General features: G+C 44.6%; 1 protein-coding gene across 1 annotated transcript in view; it reads left to right on the top strand.

The window, feature by feature from the left end:
• cdh6 (cadherin 6) overlaps positions 1-10,843 on the top strand; it is a 50,489-nt gene extending 39,646 nt beyond the window's left edge. Inside the window, exons 10-12 of the mRNA XM_086203954.1 lie at positions 3,555-3,672; positions 4,645-4,896; positions 7,900-10,843. Coding sequence (XP_086060080.1) covers positions 3,555-3,672; positions 4,645-4,896; positions 7,900-8,447 — 918 coding nt within the window. The 3' untranslated portion in view covers positions 8,448-10,843. The remainder of the gene's footprint in view (positions 1-3,554; positions 3,673-4,644; positions 4,897-7,899) is intronic.
• Positions 10,844-18,641: the final 7,798 nt, after the last annotated feature.

The raw sequence follows: 18,641 nt of genomic DNA, 5'->3' as shown, positions 1-18,641 counted from the left end.
ATTTTCAGTCGACATTTGAGGGCTTCAGTCGACCAAGAATTTCTTTGGTTGATTACAGCCCTATTTACAAGTAGAGCAGGTCCAGTACCACACTCCTTCAATTAATCTACACCCAGCAATTCTCCATCAGCAAGCACATCCTGCAACAGCAGCAACAAAAACCTTCCTTTTAACAGGCAGGAACGTCGAGCAGATCCAGGCTCAATGGGGACGGCCTTCTGCTTTGAAGGGGGGGAAGAAAGCAGTAAGGGCAGGGCAGAGACAAAGACAGATTATGGAGTAAGACAGATGTACAGAGGGAAGAGAGGGACAGAGATGAAGTGAGAGAAAGAGGGAAGAGACTGATGGACAAACAGGGACGTGAGCAGGTGGAGCTACGGGTGGCCGCTTGAGCCTCTTCAGGTCTGTAACCTCCTCCAGCAGCACCTGGGATCTGGGTTTCAGACTGTATATGGATAAATCATGCTAACCACTGGGCTTCATGTCTCTGTAGTGGTTACATATAAGATGTTGTCAGAGATCTGGGCTCCTGTGAGTGTAGACAGCTAAGCTAACGGGCATGACTCAAAAAAAAAGGCCTACCATTAAACATCAAAATAAATTCAGCACTACAACTGCCCACTTGCCAGAAGCAGCAATCGCTAAATTTGTTTTATTTCAAAGTCAAAAGTTAACCTGCTTTTTAAGCATTATCACCATCATTTCACTGCGATTGCAGCCCAACAAAATATCCCAAGGGCCCAATAAGTTATATTTAATTATACTGTGTTGTTGTAGCTATTAAAATTAATGTGACCTGAATGTTACACGGACTCCTCTTTAAGAAGACAGCATTTTGAACCTGGGCCTGGAGCTTGAACCTGAACCCAGCCATCAGAGCTTCAAGCCTGTTATCTGTCATCTGTTTTCCTAATGTCAAAAAACAAAACTCACACAAGGTTCAAAGCCAAGTGAAGTATTTGGCTACAGCAGCTGAGGACAAGTGAAGATGCTGCTAATTATGTCTTCACCTGAGCGAGTAGGGCTCTCTGGGGACAGGTCTGACTGACAGCAAGGCACTGTAGAGAACTAAAGCATATTAAGTTTGAGTGAACTTAATCATCCCATACAAGAAACCCTTATATCTTCTTAAGAGTTCCAAAAATAACCTCTAGCTCTATAAATATTCAGTATACTCTGCTGCTGCCGTTGAAGGTAAACAAGTCTACTTAAAGTATGACAGTGTCCCTGTTACAAAGCTCATATGACAGAAATCAGTGAAAGTCTTCGGTTCAGTGTTCTCCAATTCTGAATGATGCTTTGCTCAATTGTGTGTGTTTCGAATGTGACAATAACACACTTGAAAGCTGTCATCAGTAGCTGATCTGCAAGAGCTTCATATTTCACACTTTATAGCGACATGAGGCAGCGGATGACCAAAAGGGCAGAACATTCACCTCCTCCTTAATAGGAAGCAAGGAAATGCTGACTTTCTCAGCATGAGCCGGACAACAGAGCTCTCAGTCAGTGGCACTGCAACATGCAGCTGAAGTCAGGTGATCTTAAGCAGCAGGAGGAATTTTTGCTGAAGGACATAACATACATACCGACAGTCATAGGTCAGCATTAGAATGCTTCATGTAACTGTAGTCTTGTAAATCTCCTTCATATGATTCATCACATCATGTTTGTGATTCAACTAATGTGATTAACATGCACAGGCTGACACACACACACACACACACTTGTCCAAGTCTGCAGCTGATTGGCTGTGTGCTCGGTCCCTTCTTTTTGTGGTGGCTGACAAACAAATTTGTCATGGAAGCTAACAGAAGCTTTCACACGTATCAGGCGTGCGCACACACACGTACAAGTTTGTATATCACGCATCTACCATCATGCAACAATTAATAGGATAAAAAAGCAAATCTGTGTCTGTAAATACACACATTTGCACGTATAACAGGATAAAGAGAAGACAATGAAACACAGTTAGGTGCAACTCTGATGTCACCCATGTGCACGCCCAGCATCATCTTGCTAACAATGCCATCCTCACATCTGTGGCTGTTCATGGGTCCGTCAGTGTTCATCAGTATTTGCTGGCTGATGTCCTCTGCTGCTTCCTACAGCCTCTGGATTGGTTCCGTGTGTGTGAACACGTGTGTTATTGGCACAGATCTTTCTAAATCCTATAATCCCCCAGCAAGCGTCTCCCATTCAATTAAATGAGACTGAAGCTAAAAACTTCAATATCAAAAAAGATGACAGGAATAACGAAGTGCTGTTGTACTTCATATTCATTCATGCTTACCTCTGTCACATCTCATTGTTCTATAGCTATATTATTATGTATAAATCTATAAGGATAAACAGACCAGATATTAGAACAAATGTAGGATTGAATGTAGGTGAGAATGAGAGGTAGCAGGTAGCTCCGCCCTGTCTTCTCATCCAACATTGCTAGCAGGTTGGCTTGTTTGAAAAATATTGTGGTGTTTTGGTAACAGTTTTTAGGTGTTGTGCCTGATATCTAAGTACTAAATTTAAACACCAGGAACATTAAGTCAATTCACGTTCATTTTATTTGTATAACACCAAATCACAACAAAAGTAAAGTAGAGCAGGAAAGCTACAAAACACTTCAGTTGCAGTAACAGTATCCAGAGTGCAGCGATGCGGATTCACGAGTACTGTTTCAGTGATGGGACAGATTCATGACAGCTGATGATTATGATGAGCTTCGGCTCTTCCTCACTCGACAGAAGATTTTAGCTACAAAGTGAAGTATAAAGAACAACCAATGTAAGTACCTCAGTTTTCCACCGCTTCCAATGTTCCTCGTGAGAGCCAAATAACAGTTTGAATAACGATTAGAAATGACATAAAGGAACCTCATCTGTCGTGTTTACACAAATTTCGTTTTTCTCGTCTAAAATTTTGTGTTCTCAGCTGATGTTCTCAGCCCTTTCCTGGAAGCTTGAAAGGTTACCTTCAAAATCACAGTGTGCAGCTGCCGTCTTCAGTTGTCTTCAATGGCTCACAGCCTGCAGCAAGGGACAAACGTCGAGTAAATAGGAGCTAAACGACAACAGAGCCGTCCACCCTCAGCTGTTGCATTATTAATCCTCGCTCGTTATCATCCATCCAGCTCATTGTTTGGATCCGATCGAGCCCACTGCTGTCACACTCCTGCAAACTCCAGCAGCGTTTTAAGTCACAGTTCAGCTAAATATAAAAACATTGCTAGAAATCAGATGATTAAAAATGGAAATAACACAGACGGTGCATGATCATATGAAACAGTGATGACAAGAAACACAAGCATGATTCATAGCATTGCTAAAGTCTACAAAGGAGTAAGTAAAGAGTGTGCAATACTTTGCTTCATTGAGGGGTTGTTGTAGCTTCACTGCTCCAGTTCTATATTCACTGGTTGTGGCGTGGACTGAGATATTGATGCTGATCATATCACGCTGCTCCAGGGGCAGCGTTCCAATCCTCTCTGAACAGCATGAGTGCTGTGAATGGAACATGTATCTCACTGACTGACTGTGTGCTGGTGTCTCTCACAGCGGATTCAGACAGTGAGTGCTGTTGATGCAGACGAGCCATCCACGGGACACAAGTTCTTCTTCAGCCTGGCTCCCGAGGGGACACACCGCAGCAACTTTACTGTGCGAGACAATGGAGGTAGACAACACTGCCTGATTCAAATGTGTCTTTACAGTATCTTGTAAATTTGCTGGCCTCTTCTTCATCATCGATGTCACAGAATCAAGACAAAAATAGTAGGTCACAGTAGAGAATTTAAACGGGTGCTCGCCTACAGGTCCACTCATTGTTGAGGTTCCCCCAGGAGCTTAGACTGTTGGGACTGTTTGGAATGTTAGGACTGTTTAGACCATGAGGACAGTTTGGAGTCTTGGGAGCCCTCAGGACTGTAAGGACTCTCAAGGATGTTAAGACTGCTAGGACTGTCAAAACCATTGAGACTGTTTGGAGCTTTGGGAGCCCTTGGGACTGTGAGGACTGTTTAGACTGTTAGGATTGTCAGAACTGTTGGGACTGTTAAGGCTGCTGTAACTGTTTCAACTGTTGGGACTGTTCAAACCGTTAGGATTGTTTGGACTGTTCAGACCGGTAGGACAGTGAAATCGTGTCAGCGCAGCAGCAAGTGCTCTGTCAAGAACACAGTTGAGCTTCACCAAACTGTGTGTGATCTAAAACTTCAGTGTGAAAAAGTATAGTTTTGTGTGTTAAACAGACAAGTGTAAAAATGCTTGAGGCCAATGGATGTGTGACTGAGAGTGTTAGAATGGCCGCCGGCATATTGATCAAAATAGAATCGTATTTCTGTGCAGATAGAATGTTGGAGTAAAGGTGACACTCTCTTCATCTTTTGTGGAGTGTTTTGCTCACTTATAAATGTGGCTGTGTATCATTTTAAGGAGCTGGCTGTCGATTTTTAAAGCTATTGGATTGAGTAAATTGCAAAAAAGAAATGTAGTGAATCTTTTTCCTCAGTAGATTTTCCAAAGTACGAGAACAGATAAGTTGTCATGCTGAGTCTCCTCAGTGAGGGGTGAGTGAATTTCTCTCCTGCTGGGTGATAAAGTGTGTGCGTTGGCCTTCAATCGTCTAATGGAGCTTTCTCCTACTTAGATAACACTGCCGGCATCCTGACACGTCGAGCCAGCTACAGCCGCCTCCACCAGAGTGTCTACCTGGTTCCTGTGGTGATCACAGATGGAGACTACCCCATGCAGAGCAGCACCGGGACCCTCACAGTGCGCGTGTGCACCTGCGACCGTGAAGGCAACATGGAGTTGTGTAACGCTGAAGCTCTTAGCAGCTCTCCTGGTCTAAGCACTGGAGCTCTCATCGCCATCCTCCTCTGTGCCATTATACTTCTTAGTAAGTGTGTGTGTGTGTGTGTGTGTGTGTGTGTGTGTGTGTGTGTGTGTGTGTGTGTGTATCCAAATCCATCATAGGAGCCTCAGCCCTGAGAACCGAAGAGAACATAAGACACAGAAAGAATGAAAAGCTGCAAGAAAGCTCATCCCGACAATTTGAGCGCTTGTTTTTCTGACTACATTTGCAACACAGACAGATGTTGACAGCAGATGTAAAAAGTGAACTAGGTCATCCATCTTAAATGATCCTGTGTCACTTCTTTGGCATTTTTCATGACAGAACGTACTATGGGAGAGCGGACAGACGAATTTCCTGGTCTATAAGCTCGTAGCATGTAAACTCCCGTTGCTGTTTACATTATCAGTGTTGTGTTGTGAAAATATGTGGAAAATTTTGAAGAATAGATGCCAAACCACATTTGAAGGATTGAACAACTCAATAACTATAAATTATGCACCCAATACTAACTTAACAGTGTAAAAGAATTGTGCAGGATGTATAAATAAATGAAAAAGACACATTTCAGTATAAATTTGACAAAAAACTTCAAATAAAGCCAAAATTTGTACTTCTTAAAGTCATTTGAAAAATAATGCAATGAAAATAAAAAGAGATGCCTTTGTAAAAATGGTAACATAAATATTTATTTTGCATAAAAACTTAACGAGACAAAAACGATTTTGACAGGACATGAAGAGTGTGCAGCCTTGGTGAAACGGTGCAGCTCTTTAATTTGTGGCGCAGCGTAAACACGAGTGGCCATCACGGAAACCAGTGTTGGCTCCAGTCAGCCTCACATGGAAATGAGAGCATCTCATCTGCCACCACATCCCCACTTATCCTCGTCTTCATGCAACGGTCACACTCCAGTGGGCTGCTGGGAATATGAATACATATTTATACTCGGGAGAGCAGTCATTGCAGATGTGGGGAACAGACACACACACACGCTGCTGTGATGTAGTATGAGCACAGAGAGCCATCACCAGCCTACGTATACACTCACACAAACACACACACACACACACACACACACACACACACTGAGCAGGTCACTGAGACTACACTATACCAACCGCTGCTCTGCTTTTATTGATCAAGACCTCTAAACAAGTTCAGATTCGAGTCATTCATGAGTCACTTAAAGAGAAACCACAATAATTTCCTGGAAAAGACAAATGCCACGACCGCGCATGTTGGAGCACAAATCGGATGCAGCAGCTACAACAGTCGATGTTGGAGTCACACAGTAACTTAACATACAGTACTATCTAATATATATATATATATATATATATATATATATATATATATATATATATATATATATATATATATATGTGTGTGTGTGTGTGTGTGTGTGTGTGTATATATATATATATAGCTAGCAAGACACATACCACAATATCTCTGTAAGTGAAGAAGACATAGCTATAGTATTATAGTATTTATATACTGCGTTAAGGTGTCAGATGGAAATTATTTGAAATGTACAAATGTCCAAAAAAGTCTTACAGCTAAGACCCTCTGGAATGGACACACACACACACACACACACACACACACACACACACGCATGCACGCTCTCATGCACTAAACAAATTTGAACTCAACTGGACCTCACAGCACAGCAGAGACTCAAAGCAGAGAGTGCAGACAGACCCATTATCCTCATCCATAGTTGATGAGTCCTTGTGTGTGTGTGTGCGTGCGTGTGCACGCGCGTGTGTGTGTAACTGCAAGGAGGACGTAAATGAACCCAAAATACATCCACTATGAACATTGAACATTGGCAGGCACCCTCGGGGCTTCCGCTCTTCAAGAAGACTCACATAGACTCAGATAAAGGCAGGAAGAGAAGCCGGTTCTCAGTCGGGTTCATTAGAGAGAACTCGTTCCATCGCTCTCTCTCTCTCCTGTACATCATTGGCCTTCACTCTCTCCCATTCACATCCCAGCTGGTCTCCAGTGTTTTGGCGGTTACCTCAGTTCGCTGACCTGAACTCTGCCTCTGCTCTTTCGTGTTGCTCTACTTGATCTAAATTCAAACTGGCCTGCATGAGCTCAGCCAATCAAACTCTGCATGATTATTTATGGCTGAAGCCTCTGAAGTCACAGGCTGCTTCCTGCACAGAACGCAGCAATAGACGTCCACGCGTCCATCTCAATCACAGTCATCCTCACTTGACTTGTCCATCTTTTTCTTTCCTCTTTTGACTCTTGCTGTCCTTCTATCTCGCCCACAACCAAAATTTTGATGCTACATTTACTATAAAGTGTCACTACGTGTCAGCAAATGAGCCGTAACCGTCTCATACAGGTGCTGTGACCTCAGAGGTGTACTGAGCGGCTTTACTATACAAAGGTGTGCTTCGTGTGAAAGCACTTTAAGAGTAAAAGACAAGTTTCTGTGTTTAGCCATAAGTGGCTCCTCCACCTAAACCCCTCACCCATGATCAACTCAAGTGTGGAAGTATTTAGACAGCGATTCAACAATGTGCTGCTTCGTAAGCTCTGCTAATTGGAAATGGCTTATCACAGCAGTGCTGCTGCCACGCACAGCCAAAGAATCCCTTTTATACCCAGAGCCATGTAGAGACTGGGTTAGTCTCTCAACATCACAGTGTTCTACATAACCAGGCGTCAGCTAATTTGCATGTTAACGTACATTGGTTGATAGCCATATGCAATCAGTGTGGAGTGTGGAGTAGTTTGGATGAGTGGTTCTCCAGAAAGCTGCCAACAGACGGGCAATCAGCCGCTCCCAGGATGAAGACGCTAGCTTCTTAGACATGATGCTTCACAAATACCTGGAGCAGCAGCAGCACTTTTACTCTACAAAAGCTTTATAGAATAAAGCTTTATAGTGCAGTCTGTCTCTCTTGTCCCAGTAGACACCAGTGGTCCATGTCTTCAGATCTCAGCAGCCCAGTTCAGGACATTCGTCTTTCATCCCTGATTCATGTACAGTCGTCTGATTCTGGATGTTTCTGTGTTCTACAGTGATCGTGGTTTTGTTCACCGCCTTGAAACACCAAAGGAAGCAGGAGCCCCTGATCATCTCCAAGGAGGATGTCAGGGACAACGTGGTGAGCTACAACGACGAGGGCGGAGGCGAGGAGGACACCCAGGCCTTCGACATCGGAGCGCTGCGTCACCCGGATGCTGCGGCTGCCTTGGAGGAGTCCGCCAAACAGAGGCGGGACATCATGCCCACTGACACGTTGCTTTTCCCGCCACACTGCCGATCCGCCCCTGTTGCCCCAAGCCTCATCCTGCCGCCGGTCAGCATGGCATTGCAGGATAACGGGGATGTTCGAGAGTTCATCAACCAGAGAGTCCTGGACAACGACTGTAACCCAACAGCACCCCCGTACGACTCACTGGCCACCTACGCCTACGAGGGTGCGGGGTCGGTGGCCGAGTCGCTGAGCTCGCTGGGCTCGGCATCGTCTGAAGCTGAGCAGGACTACCACTACCTGAGTGACTGGGGGCCCAGGTTCAGGAAACTAGCCGACCTGTACGGGGGCGAGGACAGTGACTTCTCCTAACAACACACACATACACACGCTCGACAAAACACAAGGACGAGGGGAGTGGTGACAACACCTCACAGGATGCAGTTGTTGCTTCCGGTGAACAGGACAGTCAAGGATATTTCCTAATGCTCCACCTGGATCCACACATGGGGCGTACCAAGTCATTTTCTAAAGGGGACTCAAGTCCTAAGTATCTGTTTGTGTGATTGGAACTAAAAGATGGGGGGTGGAACCTAGAGATGGGCAGGTCCTCCCCTTAAGGCCTGAATGGATGGGTTCTTCTTTTTTTTTTTTTTACTGTTTCAAGGGTTACCAAATAATCTCTCCCATGTTTGGAGTGTGTCTTGGAGCTCCTTATGTGCAGCTCCAGCCAAGATGGACGGAGTTAGGTCACTCAAACACTCCGGACACATTCACCGGGGTTGGGGGGAAGTTCTCTCTTTTCTTTTTGACTAAGTGCCCTTCTGCTGCCCCCGGAGCTGAGCTGTGGCCGGCTCAGACTGGAGGTGCTAACAACTCCTACATGACGCTTTTTGTCTTTTTGCTGTCTTGTACAAAGTGACCATGGTGAGGACGAATCCTCATTGGAAATCGCCTTCTTCGGGACACAGAGTAAAAACTCATGTGACTTAATGCACTGGTTTCTTTATGTTAACAGGATATTTTTGTGCTGCACACAAACTGAAGATATAAATGTTCATTTCTAGATTTTTAGCATCCTGATTAAGTGTATATTGTGTCAGAAAATGTCATTGAACTGAGTAAATTTGACTGGAATTTTAATGAAAAAGTTAAACTTAAAAAATTAAATTTTTTTTTTTCAGATTCACTATTTCGAATATGCTTCATGTTTACATGAAGGAGAGCTGTCACTTTTAGTCAACAATTCTAAGGACCATTCCAACGTGAGGAAAACCAAATATTCCAACGTGAGGAAAACCAAATACTGAACTCCATATACCCCCCCCCCCCCCCCCCCCGTAATGCAAACCACGCAGAGCATTTTAGCCACTTCTAATTTAAAATACTAGCTTCATATTCTTTAGATTAACTGTTTTGGTCGAGTCTTGCTTCTGGAAACAAGGCACAAATATACACACACATACACAATACAGGAAGTGCAGAGCGTAGTGTGAGCTGTAGAGAGTGTGTTGGGGGGTGCTGGAGGTTTTGGCAGAAAGACCTTGAACACAGCGGTCAAAGTCAAAGAGGGAAAGATCACCACGGGGTTCTTCTTCAGGTTCTCTATGTCGTATGTTCTCCTTCTTTTGTGGTTAAATGGTTGTTGTCAAACAGCTTTTAAGTACACAACATCAGTTTACTGGTGCCAGAGGCGTTCCAGCCCACCTGCCACCCACGTTTTTTATTAACTCATAATATGTTGGCGTGATATTTTCAGATATCATGTGACAGCGTGGCACCATCGTTGTTTAAATGTGTAAATCCTTCCACTGAATTAGGACAGTTGAGTAGGTGGGCCCCCGGTGCGGTCCAGACCACCTCAGAATGTGGTGTCACAAGAGCACCGGAGCTGTCCTCGGTTCTCACATTCCCACAGTGACAGCCCCCCCCCCCCAACCAACATCTCAACCGGTCATCAACGATCAGTAACTCATTTTAAAAGGATTGCTTTGACCTGTTTTCTCCCATGTACCTGCATGTTTTATGATCCAGTTTCTCTCTTTGTCTAATGAAGAAACATGACTTTTATTCAGGCGCCGTTGTGTCTCCTGGCGAGGCAGGAGGTTTTGTTGTTCCATGCTGTAATTAACCAACAGTGGAGGGCAGCCGAGCTGTCATTTGCTTTGATGTTACACTAATTACTGAAGTAAAAGGTCAAAATCGCAGCAGTCAGCCTCGGCGCTTTGTGATCAAAACATGATTTTCTAAGTGAGGAGTGAAACTTTGAAGTGATTCAGACTTGTTGTCGTCCTGATGTGATGTCAGGAGTTTGTCTCGTGTGTTTTGGCCGTTCCAAGTAAAAGCAGCAGTTTGTTCCAGTTGTGTTTTGTGACCGTTGTGCTCTGAAGGCTTCAAACAAAAATGTCCATATATTTTTCTTTATATTGTAATTCTTTCTTTTTGTACCAAATATTTATAGGACACATAATGATATTCTGGGAGGGGGAGGAAGAATCCCCGGACCATCCAGCCTCACAGTTTTTTAATGTCATTTTTGCAGATGTGAAACTCTACCGTCGGTATATGATGATGTATTATCAACTTGTTTAATTTGATCAAAATAAACTTTTACAATCAATCTGATTTATTGTAATTTGACAGAAATGTGACAACTAACTGCCAGGAAAACCCGCTCATCTCCACGTGTCGCCTGTAACCACCTGTGGTCAGATCTCTCAGCTCTGCTCCGAATGTAAATAAACACCTACCTGACTTCCAATTACCAAGTTTTTACCTGCAACAATTTGCATTCATTATTAATTCAAATGGGAGAAAAATGACACTGAACATGGGCTTGAGACGGGTCCATCATTCACACCTGTGCTCTCCTGATGGTGAATGTCTTTGTGCTCGAGAAGCGAGAGCTGCTGTCACTGTTAGCGTGTACGCCGCTATGAGACCGCGCCTGTAGAAAAGACGACACAGCGGATGGCACGACGTCCTGACCTTTGAACTCATACCATGTCCTCAACCATGATGGGCCTGGTGTGGTCTAACCTTCAGCATACAAGTGTGTGTGTGTGTGTGTGACTCCAATAGCTCAGCAAGCGTTCATCAGGTTGAATGAAGGCGAACCTGGCAAGTGTGGCGCTGGAGGATGGGCAGTGCCAAGTGAAGTGGCTTGGATGAGCGGTTTTCATTGTAAGAGGTGTTAATAATGAAAGTGACACTGACTGAATGAACTGGCTGTGTCTCGAGTTCATTCCTTTAAAAAGTGCTGTTGTGCATGAAGCACAAAAGGTTTCCTGGGTGAGAAGGAAACGCACAAGATGTCCCACGGCAAAGCCTTCTGTCCTCTAGTTTCTCTCTCTTAAAATGTCATCAGACCAAAGAAATCAAATTAGGATCGTTAGACGAACCATTCCCCAGAGGTTGGAGGCTCAAAATGTATCCATCCTTTCACAGCTGTTTCTTTCATTCCGGGAATCTATGGAAGAATGTGGTTTTGAGCTGCAGTGGCATGACGGACGCCGTGAAGCCACCATGTAAAACTGTCTTTCTTCCGGCACTCGGGTCTTACAATACCTCCATGGTGTTAACATTTGACTGAGTTGCGTCTCCAAAGTTGTTGTTTTTTTTTTAAATCAACTCACCTCACACAGCATCTTTGCTTCACCTTCAACTCTCCGGCGCCCCCTGGGATGATATCAAGGACAGACAGTGACGATGTTGCAGGCGCTGTCCTCTCTTCCTGTCTGCACAGCCTGATACTGTCTGGACGTTTTTGCCTCTGAGTGGTTTCCTCTGCTGGGTGTGGACCAATTGGACAGTGCTGACGTGTTCCTACTTTTTTTTTTTGTCACTGAAACCAATTTTTCTTTCTAACAACATTTTATCTAAAATTTCAAAAAAAATGGGCCAGCACCGCTTTCACATGAATATTTAACCACACATGATCATGTTTGTGTCAGTAAACGAAACCCAGAAATGAATAAATAACCTAAATCGTTAGATAAAACAGAATTGCATAAAATATTCATACGTTTTTATTCAGGGTTGAAGTCACACCAGAAATAGATGCGATTTCAGCTGCTGACAGATGCACTTCAAACTTCAGACTGAGTTTTGGTTCTCTGTTCCACCATCTGTCTGCAGCTGACCGACTGGCGCTCACCACGGCCTGCGTGGGTGTGGACAGGATGCGCGTTGTCACCTATTGGAAACATTTTTCTGGAATAAAACATAAACCCTTTAAGGACCTTGGGGCCTCATAGGGACCAAAGACCAGTCCTAACATGACGGAACATCAGTTGTGATGTCCTTATTAAGGTTTGAACATTGACTATGAATGGAACTCAATGCAATGTCCTCCTAAGGGCAGCTGTGTGTGTGTGCGTGTGTGTGTGTGTGTGTGTTCTTGTGTTTGTTACATAGCGGGGACCAGAACAATTTTTTTTATTACCAGCATAATGAGGACATTTTTGTTAGGATCATGTATTCAGACCTCTCAACTTTGATGGGAAGGGCAAAACTTGGTTTTAGGATCTGGATTAGAATTAGGGTCAGGTATTTAGTTGTGAAAGGGAAAGCATGACGTGGTCCTCACAAAAATGTAAGCATCAGGAAATGTGTGTGTGTGTGTGTGTGTGTGTGTGTGTGTGTGTGTGGTCAGCCACTAGCAGCATTAGTGACAGGAGCTGCAACTTTACCAAGCCACAAGTACACCACCTGCCTCCATTAGTGCTTCCTATTTCTTTTCTTCACTTTTAATCTTTGATGCGGCCGTCATGTAAAGAGATCACAAATGACTGTCAAACTGACTGAACCCACCCCCTTACACACACACACACACACACACACACACACACACACACACACACACACACACAAATGTACACACATTGCATATTCAGAAATGCACACAGATTCACTCAAAAATACATGAGCATTCATTCTCAAAGGCACAGATGAAGAGGGCTGGAGACGCGGCGTGCGAGGAGCTGTCCTCAGCACACTGACAGGAGTTCTTTGAACAACCATTAACACTGGCAATATCTTCATGTCTGCAAGCTTAGCAAAAGTGGAAACCACATAGGAAAAGCCAAAAAGTGGTCAACTCCAAATTTCTTCTTCTTTTTTTAACCTTGGGTGCTTGTCCTGGTCCTGGTGTCAGTGGGGGGGTCCAATAGAACTGTGTAGAGGAAAACTAGCTTCCTGGCTAACCCTGAAGCATTACCTGCTATATTTGACATAAAATCCTTTATTAGATCCATCATCGTCTTCCACTTATTCCTTACTAGTAAGGGTCGCGGGGGGGGGGGGGTTGGAGCCTATCCCAGCATCTACAGGCGAGAGGCGGGGTTCACCCTGGACAGGTCGCCAGTCCATCGCAGGGCCAACATGCAGAGATGAACAACCATTCACCCTCACAGTCACACCTACAGTCAATTTAGAGTATCAACCAGCCTCGTCCCCAAATTGCATGTCTTTGGACGGTGGGAGGAAGCTGGAGTACCAGAGAGAACCCACACAGGAACAGGGAGAACATGGAGACTCCACACAGAAAGATCCTGTGCCCGAGCCAGGACCCAAACCCGGAACCTTCTTGCTGTGAGGCCACAGTGCTGACCACTGCACCACTGTGCAGCCCCCTGTATTCGATATGAAAAAGAATTCTACCGTCTGTCTCTGTGTATTTCAAACATTATTATTGGAACGATCCCCCCAGGTTTTATTCCTCCCCCAGTTAGATAAATCAAATGAGCTAGAATTTGATTGACTTATTTGTGTGTGCTGTAAAAGAGAACAGCAGTAATGAGACTGGTCCCATCACTGACGCAGGCTCATTACTTAAAGAGACACGAGGAGGTGAGTAACTGCAAACGATTAACTGACAGAAATGAAACGCCACAGACGGCAGGGAAGCAGTCGAGGAGGGTTCAGCTGCAGTTCCAGGTCACCTGGTGACGCTAACCGCTTAGTTTGAGTGAGGAAAAGATTCAACTTCTCTCACTGTTATCGCCTCCATGTTGACTATGTAGGTCTAAAAAAAAACAAAAAACATTGGAGGTTTTCATAAAAGGTGTGAACAAGGACGCATTGGGCTGAGAAGCGGGGTTCACCCTGGACAGGTCGCCAGTCCGTCGCAGGGCCATCAGGAGCAATTAGGGGTTCAGTATCTTGCTCAAGGGTACTTGGACATGGTCCCCGGGAAGTGAGTGTCAGGAAATTATTTCTGTAGGATAAAGACTGTATTTTGGCTGAGACAGAGATCTCAATTAAAGTTTTCCTTGCAGCAAGGAGTGCAGGCAAAGGTTTACATCTGCACAGAACAGTCTCAGTGTCTTCCAAGCATATACATGCAAAGGTCCTCTTCTCAGTGGCTTTCCACCACGCCTTTGTTCTTCCTTCCTCCATCAAGGACAGGTGCGGGGGAAGCGTAGGGACGCTGACTCCTCACTGTCCAGGGCCTCTTCTTATCTCAGGAGTGGAAGCACAGCCTGGTACAACCTGCACAAACTTCATTCCTTTGGTCTGAACCAAGGTCACAACACTATCATACGATTCTACATCAGGCTAAGCCTTCATGATAATAAAACAAAAACGTGTCTTCATATTTTCTAACAGTGAGGATCCAACCAGCGACCCTCCGGTTGCTAGACAGCCACTCTACCTCTGAGCCATGCCACCCTTGCGAGCACATAGTTCTTTTAAAAGGCTATCTTTGCCTTACGCATTATATTTCAATGGTAAAAAAAAAATAAAATGAAATTGTTCATACTTCTAGGATCATTTGAGGACTGAGTTCTTTCATTTCTTGCAAGGTTTTTGGAGTCTCATCATGAGCCTCGCATTCCTAGTTATTGTAGGGCCAAGAGATTGGAGACGTGGAGTCGAGTGGATGCTGGTGGAGTCCAAAAAACACATCTTCATGTTCAAATGAAAGATATTGTGAGCCGCAATTTGGGACAGGCTAATGAATTACAGATGATCCACGTGTAACTGGTCCTACTAGTAAGAGTCTAATATCTATCATAGATGCATAAGGTACATACATGTAAATAAATTCATGCATGCAGTAGGATGGATGCATGCGTGTTTTATATCCAGTCATGTATTTGTTAGGCTTTTTTGGATGGGTTTCTATTTTATTTGTTTTTCAAAAAAAAAAAGAACAAAGAATCTGACTCACGGTTGTTGGCTGTCTAATCTTTGCCTGTTCGACCCATTTGACGATGCAAGGTTTTATTCAGTTGTGATGCGGCGTCAAGACAAATACACTCCAGCTCAAATCCAATTACACACCAGTGTATGTGTGTGTCTGTCTGTGTGTCTGTATAGCATTAAATCAGTGTGTTCCCCTTGCTTCCAGGCATAAATAGATCATCTGATCTTGTTTCACTCAGATCAAGTTCAAGGAAACAAAGACGACTGATGTCCCTCCTCTTGCTGGCAGGTCTACATACAGTTGTATGGATTTATCACACTAGTGTAACAATTAGGCGACTGAGAAGTCTGGCTTTGATGTCGCTGGCTGAAAAGAGAATTCGGCAGGTGTGCTTTGCGAGCTTTTTACTTGAGAGAGGCGTATTGATCAAGTTCGAGTGGAGTCTTTTGGCAGGAAAAAAACAACCTATTTTTAGTCTGAGCACACACTCTGCCTTTTACAGCCTCATGCATTCAGCCGGGCTCAATCGATGGGGCCACATGGGTGTTAGAGGTGGGTTTGGCCATGTGAGCTGGACATGATGGGATGTAATTAATGTCTTCAAAGAAGTCCCGGCAACTGTGTCCTGCAGACAAGTGAGCTGAGCCGGAGCCCCACCATCACATCCCACGCATGAACTGATCACAGTTGTTTTCTTCTGGAGGTAGTAGACAAGAATGCTGATCCTCTGTGTCGCGACTGTTTCATTTAAACTGCACATTTTGAATTACAAACCCTCATAAAGTGGAACTGAAACAAAACAGGACAAGTGTCAGAACTGCATCACGGCTCATGATGGCATGGTTGTGCGGCGTTGAATTTGACTGACAGGGTAAGTGTGTTACAAGGTGGACGTATAGAAGAAGGATACGGAAGAACTGTAGCTCGACATCCACTTGTCACTCTGGATGGCAGAGATACTCGCTGGTAACTGTTGACAGAGAATCTTACATTTACTCCATCACTCTCTGACTCCACATTTCATCAGCAGCCCCTCCAGGGCACACATACAGCAGACATTCCATCCACTACAGGAAAAATGTAATTTACCAAACACCAGTTGCATCTTTAGTCTCATCATCTGCAGCCCTGAATGTTTTATGAATCGCCCCAGTTCTCAAAAATTAATAAAACAAACCCTTCTGATCTATTTGTCATTCCGTTTGCGCTATGGCCTGAAACATCACTATATTGTTGGTCAAAAACACAAACAGGTTGATTCAAGCAGGAGAGATTTGTTAAACTCTGGCGAAAAAGAAACTGAAAGAAAGAGAGAAAGCGTGCGGCAGGGCCTTTCATCCTGGTTTAACAAAGTGTGCCCGTCACAGTTGACCTTGACCTTTTGACCACCAAAATCCTTTCACTTCATCCTTGAGTCCCAGTGGAGGTTTCTACCAAATTTGGAAAAATTCCCTCAAGGTGTTGCCGAGATATCAGGTTAACAATAGAGAGATGGAGAACATAAAAATAGCTCCAGCCCACGACTCTCAGCGGTGTGAGCACCAAAGAGGAGGCGAGGCTGCGGGAGGCAGAGGGAGACTGCAGCAGGTGAGTCAGGATCTCATCTTCTGCAAGCTCGCACTGATGAAGATGAGGCTTCTTCAGCCAACGTTACCAAATGTTCCCAGCACGTCTTTTGTCCCCACGTAGATGCTTTGAATATGTCCTTGATGCTGACTCTCTAGAAGGACGGAGAGGAATGAGCAGAGATCTGCAGTACTTTTTTGTTTTTTTGCGTGATCTTCACACTGACAGGCCCAGATTGTTATTTTTAATTGTGCATCAATATAACTGAAAGGTGAAATGAATGTTTGTCTGTCCCATCAGCCACTCAGGAAGATGCTGAGTTGTTGGGAGAAATCACTGGTGGAGAGAGCACTACGGAGGCGTAATTTGACGGTAGCCAGTTGCTCCACTGGATGACAGTACAGCGTGTTCATCCAACACTGAGCACGATCATGTTCCAGTCATCTGGCTTTGATCAGAGGAGGATTCTTGTCATTCTCATATCAGGAACCCTCTAAATACTGTTTAATAGTGTTTTGGAACTTTAATTCACCACAGGCTCTGTCCTTTAACTCCCACATTAAACAAAACTCCAGGACGTAACATTCCTAAGATCAGACACATCCCGTCTCAAAAAGATGCAGAAAAACTAGTCCATGCCTTTGTCACTTCCAGGCTTGTCACTTACAAGATTACTGCAATTCCCTCCTGTCAGGCTGCACCAGTAGGTCCCTAAAGACTCTCCAGCTGGTCCAAAATGCTGTTGCCCACGTGTTGACTAGAACTAGTAGAAGAGACCATGTCTGTCCTGTACTGGCTTCTCTGCATTGGCTCCCTGTCAAATTCAGAATAGAATTCAAAATTCTCCTTCTAACATACAAAGTCCTCAACAGTCAGGCTCCTTCATACCTGACAGAGCTCATAGTGCCCTATTACCCAGCCAGAACCCTTCGCTCCCAGGATGCAGGGTTACTGGTGGTTCCTAGAGTTTCTAAAAGTAGAATGGGAGCCAGAGCCTTCAGCTATCAGGCTCCCCTCCTGTGGAACCGTCTCCCAGTTTTGGTCCGGGATGCAGACACCCTCTCTACCTTTAAGAGCAGACTCAAAACCTTCCTTTTTGATCAGGCTTATAGTTAGGGCTGCTTAGGCTGGCCCTTAGATATGCTGCTGTAGGCTTAGGCTGCTGGGAGATCTCCCATGGTGCACTGGGCTTCTCTCTCCTCCTCTCACTCCTCTCTCTCCTCCTGTACTCAAATGTGTTACTAACTCCTCTTCTTCTCTTTGGCCTTTTTGCTTCCTCACTCCCCAGATCCCTGATTGATGCTGCTGCTGGAGGAGGCTCCAGACTAGACCTACTGACCATCACCTGCTCACGTCCCCGTCTGTCAATCAGTCTCTTCTCTTTCTCTCCCTCTTTATCTCTGTCCCACTCCTTCCTTCTGCATATCTGTCTTCCTCCATTATCTGTCTTTGTCTCTGCCCCGCTCTCCTGCTCTCTTTCCCAACCGGTCAAAGCAGACGTCCGTCCCCATTGAGCCTGAATCTGTTTGACATTCCTGCCTGTTAAAAGGAAGGGTTTGGTCACCACTGTGTGTGGCATTCGACCTGCTCTACTTGTGAAGTTCCATGAGATAACTTTTGTTGTGATTTGGTGCCATCCAAATAACATTAACTTGACTTGACCATATTTTGATTGTGCAGTAAACATAAATCCAACCCTCCGCAGGTGTGTTTCTGTTCATTGGCGTAAACGCTGAATTGGTTCCGGTTCCTCTTGGTTTCTGTAGACACTCTCCTCTGGTTCACTCTCGGCTTTAAAATTTCACAGGAGAAACTTTCCAAACCACGCATCCCTTCATGACTTGCTGTCT

Source organism: Aulostomus chinensis, chromosome 5 (assembly GCF_037954235.1).
Source record: "Aulostomus chinensis isolate RoL2024-O1b breed Wild chromosome 5, RoL_Achi_v1.0, whole genome shotgun sequence".
In the NCBI taxonomy this organism is placed as follows: domain Eukaryota; kingdom Metazoa; phylum Chordata; class Actinopteri; order Syngnathiformes; family Aulostomidae; genus Aulostomus; species Aulostomus chinensis.
Note: the sequence above shows the minus strand (reverse complement) of the source record. Positions and strands in the feature narration are given on the sequence as shown.